The sequence below is a fragment of the Trachypithecus francoisi genome, unplaced genomic scaffold, assembly GCF_009764315.1.
Source record: "Trachypithecus francoisi isolate TF-2019V2 unplaced genomic scaffold, Tfra_2.0 Lachesis_group8, whole genome shotgun sequence".
NCBI classification, from domain to species: domain Eukaryota; kingdom Metazoa; phylum Chordata; class Mammalia; order Primates; family Cercopithecidae; genus Trachypithecus; species Trachypithecus francoisi.
In genome coordinates this window covers 65031166-65044450 of record NW_022681473.1, presented here as the reverse complement: position 1 = coordinate 65044450, position 13285 = coordinate 65031166, and the positions used below count along the sequence as shown (strand labels likewise).

Genomic DNA, 13285 nt, shown 5'->3' with positions numbered 1-13285 from the left:
GCGGAGGTTGCAGTGAGCCGAGATCCGGCCACTGCACTCCAGCCTGGGCAACAGAGCGAGACTCCGTCTCAAAAAAAAAAAAAAAAAAAAAACAAACTCACCAACTCAGAATATGCACCCTGAATATGCAAAGATGCCTAAATAATGTTTAGTGAAATTGAAGGCAAGAGATCGTGAAAAATACTTGAAAGAGTAAGCCACACAAGAGACTATCAAGGGAACAGGACTAACTTGTGAGTAACAGATAGAGTGGAAGAATAGAAGTTAAGAAAAAAGGAAGTAAGTATAAGGAGACATAAAGAATGCTTTGAAATTGGTGTGAGACTTCATAAACTACAACTGACTGATGAAAAAGACTGAATCCTATATTATATGCAAAGGAGTAAGATACACAACTCAAATTAAGTATTCCCAGATGACAATTATGACTTCAAAATACACAATGGGTCTCACAGTCAAGAGACCCAAGTCCTAGTCCTTAACAGCCCCACCGCTAAGCTTCTAGGGTGCTTTAGGAATATTTGAGTCTCAGTTCCCTCATTTATTAATACATTCCCTTACAGAATACAGGACTCTCTAAATATTCGGTTCCTCAACTACATGATGAAGTGGTGAAATGAGACCATGTCTATGCTCTCTTTCAGCTTTATGATACTAAGAAGAAAGAGAATCTGTATTATTACTACCATGAGACTTAGATGAAGCCTGCTTATGTACCAATAAAGTAGAAAAGAAAAATACGGGAAAATAAGCCATTTGAGGACTACACAAATATTCACCAATATATGCTCTTCTCTTCACAATACTATCATACAGAAAGACCTTTCTAAAGAACTTTCTTTTGCAGGATAAGCAGTTATCCTAAACCAAGAAGACCAAAGCATCTATTTAAAAAGGGTAAGTTGTCCAGGCATGGTAGCTCAATCCTATAATCCCAGTACTTTGGGAAGCCAAGTGGGGCAAATCACTTGAGGCCAGGAGTTCAAGACCAGCCTGGCCAATATGGTGAAATCCCATCTCTACTAAAAATACAAAAATTAACCGGGCATGGTGGTGCACACCGGTAATCCCAGCTACTTGGGAGGCTGAGGCACATGAATCACTTGAACCCGGGAGGGGGAAGTTGCAGTGAGCCAAGATCGTGCCACTGCACTCCAGCCTGGGCAACACAGCGAGACTCTGTCTCTAAAAAAAATAAAATGAAAAGTAATACAAAATAAAAACGATGAATTACTAACAATTATACAATCTTCTAATCAGCAGATTTTCCTTTTATTTTCTCTCAGTATTTTCACTTAGTTCTTCAATCTTCAGAGAACTTGTTTTGACAAAATCAGAAGCTGAGCCCTAATTAAACTTATCTAAAGAATGTATAATTATTAAAGATCTGATTTTCTTATGTATTTGTATAGAAGAGTGCTGGTATACTGAAAGATCAAATTGTAGTTTAAGAAAGGCAGCAATGAAGATATATAACAACAATTGATGTTACATTAATATTAAACTCCAGGTTAATTTTCCCAAATAATGTTATGGGTCAGTTTCCAAATTCTCTTTATTCATGTTATAGTCCAACTTTTCGATCTTCCAAAGTAAAAATAATCTTCATTTTACTTTCTATGTAGCCTTCTACCTCCTCTATTGTGAGTCCATCTCTCTTATCTCCCCCTGCTAAGGTTTTCTCCTTTTTCTACTGTATATCATAGCAGGTCTCCACTTCAATTCTTAGCTTCCTTCCCTGGTTTTGCCAATTGTTCTTCCCATTCCTTTACCCCACTGTTTTATAGGATTCTCCTTTCTTTTCATCCCTAGGACTTACTGTCACAGGACTGCATCTCCTATTCTCGCTTGTTTTGATAAGTTTTTACACATATTACTTCTTCAGAACCTAAGGTTTCTCTTCTGTAGTCCTTTTTCAAAGAATATCTATCAATTCATCTCTAGAATCCCAAATACACTCTTGAGTCTTCATACCTAAGTATCCTTCCTACTCCTTTTCTCTTTACAGTCACTAATTCCCAGAATCCTGTCTGAAACTACAAATATCCCCTCAAAACCAAATGCCTATTCAATTGTCTCCGCTTTCCAACAATTATCCCATGTTCACCTCATTCTTTGTCCTCGGCCCAAGTATCCCCTAACCTGGCACAAGCCATTTAATGATCTAAAATTCCAAAGCCTATCTCTTCAACATGGCCCTCCTCTCTTTCCAGCAAACTATTTCCCTAACTCCCAATGCTTCACTAATTCAAAGTCTTCGGCCAGTACATCGCTTCCCTCAGATCTATTAGCCCAGCAAAAACTGATTGCCCAAATCTTCCTCTAAGCTTCCCAGACCTTACAACTGCAGCACTTTCATTCACCAAACCGTATTCATAGTCATTTCTCAATCTTTAGAGCCTATGGTCACTTTGTAAATTCTTCAGTCCTCTCCTTCTTCTCTCTCCCTTATCCTGTCCAGCTTCTCAGCACATTCCTATTACCCTTAACAATCTTCATGGCTATGTTCTCCACCTTACCTTAGGCCTACTCCCCAAACTTTCTCATTCTCCCTTAAGAGGCCTAATCTCACCTCTCATTCCCTGAATCTGTCTTTAGACCTCTGGGAATTATCTAGAATCGTCTGCTTCCTAGTGCTCCTCTTTCGTTCTCCAACCCTGTCCAACTCCCTCCGCTTTTCTAGTATCTAGTTCTCACAGTATAGATATTAGAACTTTTACAATATCCACTCCTTTCAAACCTTTCCTTAGTTGTTGCCTCAATCCCCCTCAACTTTTCTCTCAGTCATTCCCCATTTCCCTCCACCTTCCCTGGCCGATTTTCCTCCACCTTTGTCACCGTTCTACTCCCTTTTCTAAACCTCCTTCATTCTGGAGGTGGTTCTCAGTTATGTTAGTCTCTCAGCTTCCCCAACCTTTGCCTCATTCCCCTCTCCCTCCAACAACATTATTTTTCCTCCAATTTCTATTGACTTGGCGCCTCCCCTAGTTCCCCAATCTGCCTTCTACTGCATCTAAATATCTCCAGGCCGCCGCCAACATTTTCTCCTATCGGTAGACTCCTTCCCCGTGCCTCTCTGAACGCCCAGAGCCACCATTCTCCAATGGCCGGGGCCTGGCCCCTAGGTAGAAGGGGTATGGGTCACGTACCCCATTCGCATCTTGGCTCCACTCTGACTGCCCCCACTGCCGGGTAGAGGTGGGCGAGAGGGAAGGCGGCCGAGGTGCATGCTCTTTTCGAGGGCCGACATCAAGGAAAGGCTGCACGCACGTAGTCAAACAGTAGGCGAACCTTCGTCCCACGTTGAGTGTGGCCCAACCGGTCACGACTCGCTCCCCTAACGACGCCCTGTCGCCTTTGGACAGCACCCAGCTACCGGTAGCACAGCCTACCGCCCACCGGCTCTGCAAACTCCACCCACTCGCTTCAGCGCTTCCACCGGAAGTGCGCAACAGCCCTCGCACAAAGGAAGCTGGGTAACAGAGTCTGCGAACTCCGCAGTCTCCCAACTGGAAACCCGACAACTTTCACCGGAAAGAGGAGCGGTCTTCAGGGCAATGCACCCTGGGCAATGGAGTCCTCAACGGGCGTATCCCTATGCGCTTGCGCAGCTGTAGGCGCCCCCAGCCAACCCCGCAGAGGTATTGTAGCAAAGCATCCTGGGTATTGTAGTCTATTGGCGGGAAGGCGTCTTGGCGCCTTCTCTTCGCACTGTTTTCCGGAGACTGTTAGAGGAAGAGTGGCTTTTTCCTGCCTCCCAGGCTGCCCAGCGGCGCCGGTTGCCGGGGAACGCAGGCGCCGTGGGGAGGGATGGCGGGAGGCTACTGCTTAGGTGCTGGAGACAGAGTTGCGCTGATGAAGAAGAGTTCGGTCTCATCATGAAGCAACGAAAAGGCCAAGGGCCTGGGGGCAGCCGTGGGCGCAAAAAAAGAGGTAACCCGAGCAATCAAAGATTGAGGAAAGCGTTAACAGGGGAGCAGGGTGTAAGGAATTTTAGGGAGACCCCCATCCCCGCTGGATAAACAAGAAAAGGGACGTAAGAAGGGAAATAGCCAGGGGACCAGAAGGTTAAAAGGAAGGGCAGTTGGCCCTCCAGAGAATAGAAAGGAATTAGGGGCTGGGGTAGGGGCCACAAAGTGGTGATTAATGAGATGAAGGTTACCGGTGGGATGACTGTAGAGGAGAAGAACAAACAAGAATAGGATTGGTTTTGATAACGAAGTGAAATGTATGTGTGCGTGTAGCTTTAGAGGTCCACAGGGACAGGAAGAAACATAAATTGGCAAAGAGATGATACCATTTCTTGTGTGATTGTGGACAAGAATCACGTTTTATACATTACTGAATGACGAAGGATTAGTACAAAGCAGGACTTGGTAAATGTTTGTTGAATGAATGAAGCATGAAGCGCTGGCTATGAGCAGGAGTTGGGAAAAAAATAATTGTAGAGTATAGAGCGGGGAAGAGTGGGGAATGACAGGTGTGATAGGATTGAAGTGGGGATAAGGGCATGAGGTTCTCCTGAAGGACCTGAGATCGTGAAAGACTGTACAGCAGAGAGTCCTTATCAGGTTAGCAGCTCGAGGAGACACAGGCTCACCGAGTAGGGGATGTTAGCCGCAGTGAGAACAGTCAAACTAGGAACCGAGGGCAGATCAGGAAACTGGATATTGAATCTCTACAAGACTGCCTCGAAGGAAAAAGGACAGTGGGTGAACCTGCCTTTTTGCATCGTAGGCAGTTTAGTGAGAAAAGAAGTATTGGTTCGGAGCAGTGATAGGACATTAGGCCATTGGGTTGAGGACTGAAGCTACAATCTGGGAACTACTCTTATCCAAGCTGTTTAAAGATTACTAAGGCAGTTTTGAGGTAGTGACTTTCCTGCCACGAAAGATGGGAGGATCTGAGACTGAAGCATACTAGTGCTCCCTGTGTCAAACCAGTTAAGCATGTTTGGTTGATAAGCGGAAAGTCAAGGTAGAAATAATATAGTATAGAACAGAATATACTTTTTTTGCTATACCATTTCCATAGTAGAAATATATACACAATCGTGTATAATTTTTATGTTGAAACTGTCCGTGAGGATTATGGTGGGTCTTTTCTCCACTATGGAGGGCAGAGGAGGTGTTTGCATTAGAAATCCAAATAATTAGTCCTGATACATTCCATATATTTTCTTCTTTGAGGCATAACCACTCCTCAAAGAAAAGTCAAAGGAAAAAAAAGGTATACATAATGCATGAATGGTTTCTTAAATTTCCTCTAAGTCTTCTTGAAAATGTACTATGAATGGAAGTCAGGGTCATTAAAGGAAAATTGTATAGAAAGTCATGATTAATTGCTTTGTTTACACTTTAATGTCTTTATGAAATCCAATAAATACTAAAGCCAATAAATATATGAACCCAGCACTGTGTTAAAAATAGTGGCAGAATCTGAAGATTAGATAGTCTGTGCCCTCACTGAGTGTGTGATCTTGGCAGGAAAGAAAAGTTACAGACAATTTAAGATGTTCTTCATTGAAATGCTGAGTTGTATGATATAGTCTAAATCGTTTGTGAGTGAAGGGAGTTGTTACTGTTTTATAGTTAGTGTTTTTTAAAAAAAAAAAGGTAAAGTTTACATATCTTAAAAACCATAGATGTTGCAATATTTAAAACAACTGTACTTGTAAAAATTTGAACCATACTTAGAAAAATTTCAGCTACTTCTGATATTTGTATTTTTCAAATAGTAACTCTAAAGAAAAGTTTATATTAGTGTGTCTTTGTTGGTATGTTCTTTACTTAGAGTAACTCAAATCAAACCTTAAATACTAATTTGTTATCAGGGTGACTTACATGACCAGGTAGATTATTCTGTGGTCTGATTTGATAGTTACTTCTCATGTGTTAGAATAATGGGTAGGATAAACCTTTTTTCTAAATGATGATAAATTGCTGAACTTAAGACTAAAATGTTTTGTTTGTTTTCATTCAAAAAGCGTATTATATGTTTTCTATATTTAGTCTAAATTTTGATTCCATTTTCTTGGATTCCTCTACAGGTTTAAGTGACATTTCTCCGTCTACAAGCCTGCCACCTCTGGTTGAAGGCCAGCTACGCTGCTTTCTAAAACTTACTATTAATAGAGTCATATGGAAGATTGCAAAGCCTCCCACTTGTGTACTGGTCCGAGTGAGATGGTGGGGAGAAACATCAGATGGAACCCTCTTTTGTCCCAGGGATGCATTGCAGACTGAACCAAAAGCTGTGAGAACAACTACACGTTATGCTATTCGTTGTGGTCCAAAACAGTTTACCTCTTATCTAACAGGTATGTTATTGTTTTATCATTGCACCTGCAGACATAATGCAAAGCATGTGGTTATATTGTCAGCAATAAGTGTTATTGTGTACCTAGCATATATGGGCATTCTTAATTATTGAAGAGTCAAAGAGTTTTTATAGTAGAGATTTTTCTTTGTAAATTTATTGAGTGTTACTGTGTGCAAGCAGTTTTGAAATGTATTGCTTCTAATCCTTACAATAACCCTGAAAGATAGGTATTGTCTCTGTTTTATAGACAGTGAAACAAGGTTGGAGGGATGAAATGAATACTTTCTGAGGTCACAAAGTTGATAAATGACTGAATTAGGATTTGAACCCACTTCTGTCTGTCACCAAAACTCATGCTTTTTTCACTACACCATGCTTTTTTAGGTAATAACTGTAGTCTCAACTCTGGGGTTTACATTATACTCAAGGAAAGAGGATATAGATGTAAAATTTACCAACAGTATAAGATAATACATACTAAATGCCAAATGAATGGTTTAGGGAGTTAGTATTACAGATGTTCGGAGATGGAAAGCATCCCTCTGTAGGGAACCAGAAGCCAAGATGTCTTCATTTTTGTACAAGGAAAGTATTCTGAGTGTACTATGTTATTTCTTCATTCAGGTCAAGCTTTCACATAAATACGTTTTGGGTGATGGGGTTATTTATCAAATCAATTCAGTTCAAGTCAATAAAATTCGAGTATTTATCATGTAAACATTGTTGGGCTCAGAATATTGGAGAGCCAGGGGTGAGTTAAAGATTAACTTGTCCTTGAGTAACTTACATTCCCTCGAGAAAAAATTTTTGAAACATCAACATGTAAAGAACAAATGCTGTAATTCAATCATTCAAAAAATATATTTAGCACATGCTAGACATTGTTTAAGGCACTGTGGGGTTTACAAAAAATCCAAAAAATTAATCAGAATGATACAGAACTCTAACTTCACAAAAAAGTTTAGTTATTAATAGTAGGTTAAATGCAATAAATACGATTAAAAGATACTCATAAATAATCTTGCTACTGTAAACTTAAAACTTAAATCCTCAGGTAGTATTTTTATGTAATGTAACAAATGAGTAGTGATTAGAAATTTAATAAGAGACAAGGAATTTATTAATATGGTAATCAACAGGTCAGACATTTATTTGAACATTTTATGGTATACTAGTGCACTGGATTTGGCATCCGAACATCTACATTGGTGTTACCAACTATATGATTTTGGGAAAGTCTCTTCCCATTTCTGATTCCTGTTTCCCCATCTGTAAAATGGGATCATATAGTTGCCCTTCCATTTTCTAGGTATTTTCACAAAGAAGCAACCCGGTTGAACGGGTTGAAGTCTAGACAGTCTAGAGTTTGAACTCTGGTTTCAGGACTAGATTGTTAGGTGATGCTGAGAGGTTCCTTAGCATCTTGGGGCCCCAGTTTCCTATTAGTTAATTGGGGAAAATGGCACTTATTTGTCAGGAATTATTGTGAATAGTAAATGAAAAAAATGTTTGTAAAGTGATTGATCTAGTAGCTGACACATTGTAGGTACAAGTCTTACAAAAATATTAAGACTCAGGCAGTGTGTACAGAGATTTAAGATGTATTCCCTGCCCAAAAGGAACTTAAAGATTAGTTGAAAACAAAACTGACATACATGAAACAGTAGTGAGCAATGCCAGACAGTGTCTGATTACTTGATACATATAGTAATATCATATGAATATTCTAGGAAGTTAATAAGGACTAATCTTACTAGGAAGCCAGAATCCTGCTTCTACTCTATGCTCTTGCTGTTTGACTTTGAGCAAGCCATTTCATCTTCCTGGGCCTTAATTTTCCCACCAGTAAATTGAAAGAGTTAAACATCAAATGTGCCAGCACCCAAATTTCATGATTCTAGTTAAGAAAGAAGGCCATGGAAAAGGTAGAATTTCAACAGGAGACACATGAGGTGAACCTTATAAGTGACAGTCCAACTGTAAACATGACATGGTTTTTTTGTTGTTGTTGTTGTTGTGTTGTTGTTGTTGTTTTGAAACGGAGTCTTGCTCTGTTGCCCAGGCTGGAGTGCAGTGGTGCAATCTTGTCTCACTGCAGGCTCCGCCTCCCGGGTTCAGGCCATTCTCCTGCCTCAGCCTCCCGAGTAGCTGGGACTACAGGCTCCTGCCACCACACCCGGCTAATTTTTTGTATTTTTAGTAGAGACGGGGTTTCACCGTGTTAGCCAGGATGGTCTCGATCTCCTGACCTCATGATCTGCTCGCCTTGGCCTCCTGAAATTCTGGGATTACAGGCGTAAGCCACCACACCTGTCTGACATGACGTGTTTTTTAGAAAATGAAGCAATAAGAGACTGAATGTGGTGGCTCACGCCTGTAATCTCAACACTTTGGGAGGCTGAGGCAGGAAGATCACTTGAGGCCAAGAGTTCGAGACCGGCCTGGGCAAAACCCTGTTTCTACAAAAAAATTACATTCCACATGCATAGCAAAACCCTGTTTCTACAAAAAAAAATTTTTTTTAATTAGCTGGGCATGGTGGTGCACACCTGTAGGCCCAGCTACTTGGGAGGCTGAGGTGAGAGAAATCACTTGAGCCCAGGAAGTCAAGGCTGTGGTGAGCCATGTTCGTGCCGCTGTACTCCAGCCTGGGTGACAGAGTGAAACCCTGTTTCTAAAAAAGAAAGAAAACAACAGAAAATGAAGAGATAAGACATCAGTTCACAAAAGTGTGTGCTCTAACCAAAAACTTGGAAAAAGTATGCTATTTCTTAACCTGTGTGGTAGGTATTCGTGTTATTATTATTATTTTATTTACTCTTTTGTGTACATATTTAACTTAAAATAATATAAAATGCAAAAAGTAAAGTAATGAATATGTTGTCACATATTAGCATGAACCATATTTTTTTCTCAAGCCATTTTTATTACACTCAAGATATTAAGACAAGTACAAAATAACCTTGTAATTAGGATACTGTATGAGTCAAAAAAGGAGAAGTCCCTACTGTATGAAGAGATTTACAAATGAGTGAAATATATAGGCTGTACCAGTATTAACATTTGAAATGAAATGGGGTTGCTCTTTTTTTCTAGGCTGGAGAGAGGTGGTAAGAACGATTATGTGAGTTCCTCAGATAAAAATAACATATAAAAAAAGAAGGGGAAATGTATCGCATCTTACAGTGTTTTAAATACTTTCAAATCTATCATCTTATTTGATGTATAGATCATTTTATTTATTTCTTCGTATCTATTTTATTTTATTTTTGAGAAAAGGTCTCTCTCCGTCAGCCAGGCTGGAGTGCAGTGATGCGAGCACAGTTCACTGTAGCCTCAACCTCCTGGGTTCAAGCAATCTTCCCACCTCAGCCTCCTGAGTAGCTGGGAATATAAGCAGATGCCACGACATTCAGCTAATTTTTGTATTTTTTCTGGAGATGAGGTCTCACTGCTGTTGCCCAGGCTGGTGTCAAATTTCTCTACTCAAGCAATCCTCCTGCCTTGGCTTCCCAAAGTGCTGGGATTAGAGGCAAGCCACCATGCCTGAGCACTTTCTTCATATCTATTTTACCTTATTCTAAACAGAAGTTAAGGCAACTACAAAAACATGTTAAGTACAGATTTCTGTTTAATTAATGAGAAAATCTTTACATTTTAAATCTTCATAACTTTTTGTGTACAGAAAGTGAAAATACAATAGGAGAAATAAGATAGAGCCTCTGCAGAGCACTAGAAAGCATGCTCTGAGGCCCTGTACATTTGCAGTGGGTATTATCCTGATTTTCTGAGTGATGAATTTGAGGTTCAAAGAGTTAAAAGTGACTAACCCAAGGTTACCCTGGCACCAACCCTAAATTCAGGGAGGCACTTAACTCCAAAATTATTAATACTTCTATTATATTATACTGCCTTAGAAAATAGAAGGATTATAGGATTCTGAGATATGCCTCATACTCTTACATCTTTCTTCCTTTACCCTTTGTTCTGTTGCAGAAAATAGAAGCCATGAAAATGTTTGGAGCATGGAACAACTAGAGTAGAAACTGAAAAAATTATGGCTGCACTACATGATTTTTACCTCTCTTTAATCAGATAGGATTCAGTTAGTTGGAATGTGAAAGACAAATGGGAGTAGGAATAGTGCTGAACAATAGGGGTTCTAATTCCACAACAAATGAAGTATAAAGGTCAGAAGTCTATTAAGAATTAAGCTTTTTGTCCTAGAAGTGACGAATAGTGTAGTGGACTTATAATTAAGCATAGTGGACTTATAGTTGCATAGAAATGAGTTTTAGCCCAGTTCTGTCAATTTAAAGCTGGGTGAACTTAGGAATATACATGACGTTGCAGAGCCTCTTTTATCCCCAAATGAAGACAGAAACACCTGTATCATAGGGTTGTTAAGAGAATTAACGAGACGTGGAAGAGCCTGGCTGTTAGTAAATACTCAATGAATAAATGTTAGTCCATTTCCCTTATTCTATGTGTGTATACCATTTTATAGTCTACAAAGCACTTTTATATTTATTTGCTCATATGACTTTCAGATAACCCCATGAGTAGTGTATTAGTCCATTCTCATGCTGCTATAAAGACTTACCTGAAACTGGGTAATTTGTAAAAGAAAGATGTTTAATTGACTCACAGGTCCACATGGCTAGGGAGGCCTCAGGAAACTTACAGTCATGGCAGAAGGGGAAGCAAACATGTCCTTCACATGGCAGCAGGAGAGAAAAATGAGTGCCCAACAAAGCGGGAAGCCCCTTATAAAACCATCAGAGCTCATGAGAACTAACCCACTATCATGAAAACAGGATGGGGAGAACCGCCCCTGTGATGCAGTTATCTCCCCCTGGTCTTCCATGACATGTGGGGATTATGGGAGTTACAATTCAAGATGAGATTTGGGTAGGGACACAGCCAAACCATATCAAGTTGTTACACGGAGACTATGATATGTCAAGTAATTTGCCTAAAGTCATTTAACAACCATTCAGCAACTACCATGTGGGAAGACGCTGTACTAGTGTTCTGCTTGCAGTAACCCCAGTTCCTCACACAGCAGTGATGTAAATGTTATGAGCCTACTTTACAGACAACGATGGCTTATACAGAAATAGCTTGTGAATATTGCAGTCAGAACACAATCACAGGTCTTCTAATAATAATTCCTACATGCTTTTCACTACAGTATTGAACAAATGGTGAAAACGAACCATTTTCTCAACTTTGGTTAAGAAAATACTCAGAAGTTAAACTGTTCTGAAATGATCTTAGATTCCATATGCATACATTATATTTCTTCTCCTCTGGGCATGAAGGTATTAGTCTTAAGTGACTAGTTAAAGACTATAGTCGAGAAGTTTATTTTCATTTTTCTTGGTTCCAAGTGCTCTCAATAGCTCAGTGCTCCAGATATAACCCAAGAGTATGCAATTAGATACTCCTGGGAGGCAGGGACCAACCCTTGCAGCTATGCAAGGGCAATCCTTTGTCCAATTCAAAACTAGAAATGATGGGAATGAAAACTGAGATTTGTTGCTCTGTGTGTCAAAACCAAAGCCTGAGTTCTCAGCAAATGCATTTATCAATACTCTTTTAAGGGTATTTTTCTTATCAAATACTTGCTATGCTAAATATTTTTGTTCAGTTGATTTATTTTTTCCTCAGTGTGTGGTATTTGTCATTCTTCTCTAAATCTTTATTCTTTTGATCTTGGGTTCATACTCCTCTACGCCCAGAATGGTATGATAAGTGATTATTTGAAATTAAAATAATTTCTTAAGTTAAATTACTTTGCCCAGATCGTTAATTGTTATCTCTGTTGTAGTTTTTAAATCAGTTGTATTTTCTATCAGTTGTATCACTTTTTTTATTAGGAAATACATGCACATGGTAAAGCATTTTAAAGGTATGAAAGGTTACCAGTCTCTTGTGTGTCTTTACACAAGAATATATTTACTTATAAAATATATTCTATACTAATAAAAGCTTCTTTGCATAATTCCTTTTATTTACACAAATTATATATATATATAGTTAGCACTTTTTTTCTACTTAGCAATTCATCTTGGATGTTGTTCCGTTATCAGTATAGATAGAGCTACTTATATTCTTTTTAATTACTTTATTTTTCACCATTTTGCTGTTGTAAAAAAAAAATGCAGTTTATTTAATATACTGGTACATAGATCAATTTACAATTTGTAAAATAAAGTTTAAGGAGTAGGCTTGCTTTAGTGGCTCATACTTGTAATCCCAGCACTTTGGGAGGCCAAGGTCAGAGGGATCACTTGAGGCCAGGAGTTTGAGATCAGCCTGGGCAACACAGTGAGACCTTGTCTCTATAAAAATTTAAAAAATTACCCAGTATGGTGGTGTGTGCCTCTAGTCTCAGCTACTTGTGAGACTAGGACAGGAGGATCGCTTGAGTCCAGGAGTTCGAGGTTGCAGTGAACTATGATTGTGCCAGTGTACTCCAGCCTGGGTGACAAAGGGACCCTGTCTCAAGAAAAAAAAAAAAAAAAAAAAAAAACAGAGTAGAATTGCATGGAAAAAGGATATGTGCTTTTCTACTTTTTTATGTTATTACTGAATTGCTTTCTGGTTAGCCATCCTATTAGCAACATATTAAAGTACCTAATTTCCCTCACTTTCACCAATGCAATGGTGTTATCCAACATAAAATATTTTTTTCAAGTTAAAAAGCTTTTCTGCATATACCCCTCTATGCACTTCTTAAAAAAGAAAATAAAAGTAAATGAAAAATATCCGTGTTGTAATTGTTTCTGATTAGATATGGCTGTGCTGGTGCTGGAAGTAATCACCAAACTTGACCATCTTCCAGTTGGTAGAGTTCAGATCAATGGACTAGCTCAGCTTTCTCCAACCCATCAAATCAATGGATTTTTTACCATTGTTTCATCAACATCTAAGAAACTTGGAGAACTCCAGGTAAAAA

The 13285-nt window shown here is 39.2% G+C and overlaps 2 protein-coding genes across 11 annotated transcripts in view; one reads left to right on the top strand and one right to left on the bottom strand.

The window, feature by feature from the left end:
• PPME1 (protein phosphatase methylesterase 1) overlaps positions 1-3609 on the bottom strand; it is an 84439-nt gene extending 80830 nt beyond the window's left edge. Inside the window, exon 1 of one of the 2 annotated variants that reach the window (XM_033203769.1) lies at positions 3150-3609. In XM_033203769.1, coding sequence (XP_033059660.1) covers positions 3150-3250 — 101 coding nt within the window. In that variant the 5' untranslated portion in view covers positions 3251-3609. The remainder of the gene's footprint in view (positions 1-3149) is intronic. The other variant, XM_033203770.1, reaches the window with a different exon arrangement.
• The window catches only part of C2CD3 (C2 domain containing 3 centriole elongation regulator), a 161156-nt gene continuing 151339 nt past the window's right edge, over positions 3469-13285 (top strand). For 6 of the 9 annotated variants that reach the window (XM_033203759.1, XM_033203761.1, XM_033203763.1 and 3 more), the window contains exons 1-3: positions 3469-3641; positions 6050-6319; positions 13121-13278. In XM_033203759.1, coding sequence (XP_033059650.1) covers positions 3572-3641; positions 6050-6319; positions 13121-13278 — 498 coding nt within the window. In that variant the 5' untranslated portion in view covers positions 3469-3571. The other 3 variants (XM_033203760.1, XM_033203768.1, XM_033203764.1) reach the window with 2 other exon arrangements.